Here is a 6,303-nt window from a genome sequence, read left to right as displayed (position 1 = left end):
AAAAAAAAAAAAAAAAAAAAAAAAAAAAAAAAAAAAAAAAAAAAAAAAAAAAAAAAAAAAAAGTGCTTAGCCTGTAGGTATTAAGCTAAGTATTAAATTAAGTTGGCAGAGATGTTTAAGGAAGCAGATGTGCAGAATTCTCTTGTTCTGTGATTATCTATATAAAAGTTGCATATTCTTACTCAAATTTTATTGGGGCACTATCAAGCAAGATGAACAATTCTGTTTTTTTTTTTTTCCTTGGCAAGTTAAATTTTGTATGATTTATCGGTTGGTTTCATTTTTGGTTTTGACGGCACTGATTAACTTATTCAAATTTAGGATAGATTTGTAGATAAACATTCGAATGATAATATGAACTCCCTCCATAATGCTTTCACAATCTAACCCTGAGCGATGCACTAAAGACCACATTATTATTCAGCTTCATTGCTGAAAGCTATGCTTACAAAGCCTGCAAATTGTAATAATTCACCACAATTAAACATTTACCAACACATTAAGGCCACAAAACCAAGATGGCCGCTCAACGTTTAAAATGACAAACAGAAAATAATAATAATAATAAACAAAATAAAATAAAGGGGGTTACTTGAGAAATGGACAACAGGAGCATCACCACTTTCTGTGGATGTGTTCAAACCTCATGCATCACACAATATCAACGCGGGAAGCCAAATTCCGAGAAAACATGTATGAATCTCCATCTAAACGTGATTTTGAAATGAGAAAGCGAACAATACGTCTCCACCGTTGATCCTCATCTCATAGCGAGTGGGGAATGTGTAGGAAGCAGAATTTTCAAACCTGTATGCAGTTCCTTTCCCTAGTGGCAGCAGGCATTGTAGTATATCTAATATCTGCGTTTTGCATATGAGAAAAGAGAGACAATAGGCATCCTCAAGTTTGGAATTAGGAAACCTCTGTTCCAAGAAAGCTTCAGACAGTTGAGATGTCGACTCGGCTTTTGTGAAGCTGAAATGCTGGGGTGATCCAGCTTCCGCAACTGCATTGGATGCCCGACCAATTAAAGTATCCAAGGCGAGCTTCACAATGGGCACACGATAACTTGCCTTCCAATGCACCTTCTTCAACTGGGTAATAGAACAAAAATTCAACGTGGGGTTTTTCATAATTGTAGATCCAAACAAAAACCGTAGTAAATAATGCATTACCAAAATGTATTTACTAGCTCTATCATCTTTATATGGAAACTGTTCTCCATGACTTGGAACATATAGTTTCCTAAACATAAAAAACTCCTTTTTTTCAACAGGAGAAACCGAGTCGACCCAAAACTCCCATCGGTTGATGATTTCATTATAAAACTAGTTAGAAGTTCATACAAGCAATGAATTATCAGATATGTAGAAGATACGGCAGAGGTCATGAAAGGAAGAATTTACCTCCTGTCATCCACCGTAGGGGCTCAATAAAAATAGATGAGCACTCAGGTTCCTCTGACTTGTTAAAAGGGTTTCCACTTTTTCTCTTACGCCAGTCAAACGACGACTCACCTTCGCCAGGAATGTGATCCACCACATTTTCCTGCAAGGCAACCAGCCTTCGACATTTCTTGCAGCGGTATGCACGTGCAAGGGAATTATCTAATTGTTGGGATGACTGTACGGCTGAAGCAACTTCACAGGTCAAGCCTGGATCTGCTCCAAGTTTAGAAATGTTGATTTTCTCCCCGCGGTTGTATGACTCGCCTGAAGGCATGGAGAGGCAATAATTCAAAAGAAAAGCAAAAAGGAAATTCACAGCATAATCGTTACAAGAATAAAATTAGAAAGAGAGAAAAATGTCAATCACTAGAGGTGTAGAAGTATGAACCAGAGCTAAAATCCCAAACCAAAAGTCTATCAAAACATGTGTTCTAAGTGCAACCTATTTATGTTCGACTGGAAAAGTTATTACCGAAGTAAAATTGGGAGAAACTATAGAAAAGATAGAGATCATTAATAATACAATTCTCATGCTAGATTAGATCAATAGCCAAGGTTGACCAGGTCAAGGACTAAGTACTGGGTTGGCCCAAACTTTGAAACCATCTTAAATCATCAATCAAATCAACTCAAAAACTGGATGATTATGGTAAATTTAATTTTATATACACTCCAATCGACACATAATAATTGACATGTAAGCAATCATTTCCTTTTTATTTTAAATCTTTTGACCTGTAAATGAAGTTCAGATGAAAAAAAAATATGCCATGTCTTGGGCAAGCAAAAATCTCTGATGCATGGCTCTCTATCCTAGCCAAAACAGATGTTCCTCAACTCGAGACGACTGTTCTGGTATACTATAGTCTGGGAATAAATGGCAATGCTCAGATTACTGCTTAAATTCACAGACCATCAAACGCCCCTTGACACGAAACTAAAACCCAGAATATAAGATGACAACTGAACAAAAGAACTAATATTATTTTCCTTTTTTAAAATATTGTGAATATTCGGCCAGCTTACACACCCCTTAACTAATCATAGGAGAGACCACAGGATCCTACATCATACAGCTGTCAAGAAACACTAGGATTTTATCCTAAGTAGGTGACCACATAAATAATCTTGAATAGTTAAAAGCTTGTGGGAGGGAACTATAGACCAAAAAAATAATATTGAAAAAAAAGATCTAGGAAATGAATGAATTGAATAACAGCAGTACTCATTCAAAGAAATGAACTAGATTGAGACAATACAGGAGGGGGCAAGTGAAAAAAAGCACCACGTACCCAATATTTTCAGGCGAAAACGCTTGTATATGGGACTGGCATAATCAACCTTGAAACCCATGTCCTCGAACAGTTTTAACTGCAATGAATACAGATTAATAATTAGAAAATTAGAATGGTTTATCAAGTGCATTGACATTCTGCACAACACCTTTCAGTATCTTATGAATTAACAATATTTCCAAGATCACCTGCTCCATAAATCCATCATTGGGGCTGACAAACTCATTGCTTTGTCGCAAGGAATCAAGTGCATCTGCATCACGTATAAGAAAGAAAAACTAGCAATAGGTCGGAACCATAAGCAAACTACATATACTGGTTCATAATAGTTCAAGCAAATAATGTATGCTTATCACACCTTCTAGAGATAGCCGTTCCTTTCTCATAAGGTACGATGTGATGATAGCAGCACTGCAACGAATAAATGCAAAGGATGATATAACTACTTGATAATGAGAAAACTGGGGAAATTTTCACATAAGGCTGCAGTGGATAAACTATAATACAGCATGGGTATGAAGTATATGAATCATTCCTAATTTTTTTAACTTCAAATATGAGGAAGTTTGTATCAAGTTTTATGCAGTTCTCCTTTGTATGGAAAAGCTAGTTATCTCTAGCTCAATGTCATTAACCATTCTTTTCAATTTGTGGTTGGAGAGGAATAAACACGTCTTTTAAAGGACGGAAAAGATTTTGACACTTCTCTGAAGGCTGTTCTTCCTGGTGATTTGAATTAGAAATCCTTGTAAATAAATTTGGTAACCACTCTCTCTTCCATGAGGACCCAATTGAAGAGTGTTCTTGAAATGACCTCTAGCATTTCTTTAAGAAGTCTCCTCATGTCATTTTGGTATGAACCACTAAATTTTACAATATGGAAAGACAGTAACAAATGGTTGATAACATTTTGAGAGGCTCATCTACCTCCCCATCGCTCAAGTTGGAGTTCCACAAAAAGTTCGCAGAAGCCCACACTTAGTCCTAAGCCCCTCTGTAATTTCCAACTTGGCCATGTCTTTGGTATTGGCCCACATATCTTGCAGGAATTAAGGAACCACTCTTTGGTTATCTGAGGAGCAACACAAGTGACACCAACAGCCAGATAATGGCTGTAAATATTATTATTTTGTTCTCAAAATTGTCAGCGCTACATGTCTTAAAATGCTCCAAACCTCAATCGGGTAGTTGTCAAATAATTCGTGTCCAAAATTATGGACGTTTTACTTAATCTGCATAACCTTTTATTATAAAATTGCAAGTGCACCTCCTTTTTCAAGAAAGGCAGAAGACAAAATCCAAGAACAACATATATAATACAGACTTTCAGGTTCCAAGCGAGTCCATCCACGACTAGATGGAAGCCATCATAACATTCATATCCAGGTACAACGAAACAACGTATAACAAAAAATTTATCCGTAACTAACGATGGAAAAATCACAGTACCTTCACAATAACTTGGCAGAAATAGCATATCACATATCAAAGCAAAAGATGAGTGGTTACAGAATGAAAATAGCAACAGCCTAACAGGAAAGTTTGTCATACCTTCTTGATACTCCAGCAAAGCAATGCACCAGAACAGATCCCTCTTTTCTACCCTGCTCAATGAAATCATAGCACACATTCAAATAATCCAACAGATCTTCATTTTCCATATCTCTCAGCGGCACTGCCATCCTCACAACCTTCAAATCCTTTCCAGCATGTTCCAATGAGTACAAGAGCTTCTCAGGTGATAAGGAACTCTTCGACCCATCAACATAGTCATTCTCAGAAGCTGAATCACAGCCACCCACGCCTACATATACCTTCTTAATTTCTTTGCTGGGAATTGTCAATCCACTGCGCCATTCAGAAAAAAACGATGCTGACGCAGAACTAAGAACTGATAATATATGCGTGATTTCTGAGGTACCATGTTGCAGAACTTCCACGGCATCGCCAATATTTCCAATGAAGAGATTCTCACGCACAAGGTGAGGCATGACAATATATCAAGATCAGATATCAAAGACGCCGAGTAGACAATGTTCCTGCAACACAAGTGAAGCTGCCTTAGTTTCTCTCCTCGCTTTCAATTAAGCGATAACTACATGCGTAAAAGTACCCCTGGATCACTTCGATTATAATTCAAATTTGAACATAAATCCCTAAACCGGTTCAGTACAATACTTTAACTAGTAACCCTAAGCATAGGAGGAACTTATTGGACATTGTTTCCCTATATGATCGTAGAAACTTGAGAGAGAAGGACATTATTATTTCACCGAGCTCATTGACGGCAACCGAAGTGAAATTAAACATAAAGCAGCTCGATACATGATAGCAGAGACGGGATTTGACGAATCAAGAATGTTTGTTGAATAAATTCCACATAGAAGCTGTAGGTTTTTGCAGGAATCATGGAAATTGAAAGTAAAAATCCGTAATAAGAGGCAGAGATTGGAAAAAGGAAAAAGCATGGTTGAGAGAAAGAAAGATGACCTGAAATTCGGAGGAAGGCAAGCGCTATTCCGCTTTTGACATACATGTATTATACTTATATAAGACTTGACACGTGTGAGAAGGGAGGGGAAGAGTTGGCACGTGAGTCAGCTTTCCACGTGGCGTTAGAAGACAAGTAAGATTGAGGGCCCACTGTTTCTGTTTTCGGTAAAGAAGGCCTTCGGGAATCATTGCACATACACGCAGTAAGAAAATAATAATAATTATTATTATTATTTTTTATTATTATTATTAGCAGTAGCAACAGAAAAACATCTGAGGCCTGGTGTAAGAGCAGCCCACATGGTTGTCCACGTCAATCCCAATTATTCCTAAATTGTATCCAATAATATCATGCCAACAATCACTTTAGATCTATGGATTTAGAGGCCCCTCCACCTCTCTTTCAAATGTGCCACATCTTCAATCATTTTTTTTTCCTTTTTTCCTTTTAATAATTATATAGTGTATGAGTTTTTCCTTTTAATATTCGTATGTCTTTGCGAGCCTCGTCGTTCGGATACCGATTTTAATTTTGATTGTGACGTAGAACTCATGCTTATCTTTAAAATATTGATAAGAATGTTAGAATATTGAAGGTGGAGGTTCGATGTGCCAACCAATGAAGTTTAATTACCTTTTAGGAACACCTTTTCATAGGAGAATGGTGAGTACTAAAATCCTATAATTTTGAAACTGTCCGATAAGGTGTGGTTTGTGAGCCAATAAGCTTGCCTTGTTAAATTTGAGTATGTTCAAGAAAACGGCTATTGATTTATTCAAGAGAATTGTTAGTAGTTATAAGATTACCGAGAAAGTTTAGAAAAATAGTTTATAATTTATTTAGGAGAATTGTCTTTAGCTCAAGGAGAAAGTTTAGGAAATTTGTATGTATTTTCTCCCCCTACAAATACTAGTAAGATATATGTTCTACTCACAACAACAAAGAAAATTGAAAAGGATGGTGCTTAAGATTCTTTTGTTCCAACAAGTTGTTCTTTTTGCTTCACTTATTTGTTTTGATGCATTTCTATCATGGGTCATATCCAACATTTAGTATTAGAGCTAGG

General features: G+C 36.6%; 1 protein-coding gene across 3 annotated transcripts; it reads right to left on the bottom strand.

Annotated features, from left to right (window-relative positions):
- Nucleotides 1-374: 374 nt before the first annotated feature.
- On the bottom strand, nt 375-5,263 carry LOC111442717 (dual specificity protein phosphatase 12-like). 3 transcript variants are annotated; one of them, XM_023080215.1, is made up of 7 exons: nt 5,234-5,263; nt 4,295-4,782; nt 3,102-3,154; nt 2,932-2,996; nt 2,741-2,819; nt 1,407-1,712; nt 375-1,094 (listed from the first exon to the last, which is right to left on the bottom strand). In XM_023080215.1, exons 2-7 carry the CDS (start codon nt 4,732-4,734, stop codon nt 940-942), a joined length of 1,098 nt encoding a protein of 365 aa, XP_022935983.1. In that variant the 5' UTR covers nt 4,735-4,782; nt 5,234-5,263; the 3' UTR covers nt 375-939. The 3 variants fall into 3 exon arrangements, with proteins under 3 accessions (XP_022935983.1, XP_022935999.1, XP_022935992.1); XM_023080231.1 differs by lacking the exon at nt 5,234-5,263 and adding an exon at nt 5,017-5,200; XM_023080224.1 differs by lacking the exon at nt 5,234-5,263 and adding an exon at nt 4,922-4,984.
- Between the last annotated feature and the right edge of the window lie 1,040 nt (nt 5,264-6,303).

Source organism: Cucurbita moschata, unplaced genomic scaffold (assembly GCF_002738365.1).
Source record: "Cucurbita moschata cultivar Rifu unplaced genomic scaffold, Cmos_1.0 Cmo_Scf00001, whole genome shotgun sequence".
Lineage (NCBI taxonomy): Eukaryota > Viridiplantae > Streptophyta > Magnoliopsida > Cucurbitales > Cucurbitaceae > Cucurbita > Cucurbita moschata.
Note: the sequence above shows the minus strand (reverse complement) of the source record. Positions and strands in the feature narration are given on the sequence as shown.

Bases quoted from the DNA above. Each gene is read 5' to 3' on its own strand.
- LOC111442717 (XM_023080215.1), bottom strand. From the start codon at position 4,734: ATGCCTCACCTTGTGCGTGAGAATCTCTTCATTGGAAATATTGGCGAT. The intron at 1,713-2,740 runs GTACGTGGTGCT...CCATGCCTTCAG, and splicing joins TTTTCGCCTGAAAATATTGG to GCGAGTCATACAACCGCGGG. The intron at 1,095-1,406 runs GTAAATTCTTCC...TCTATTACCCAG, and splicing joins CCTACGGTGGATGACAGGAG to TTGAAGAAGGTGCATTGGAA.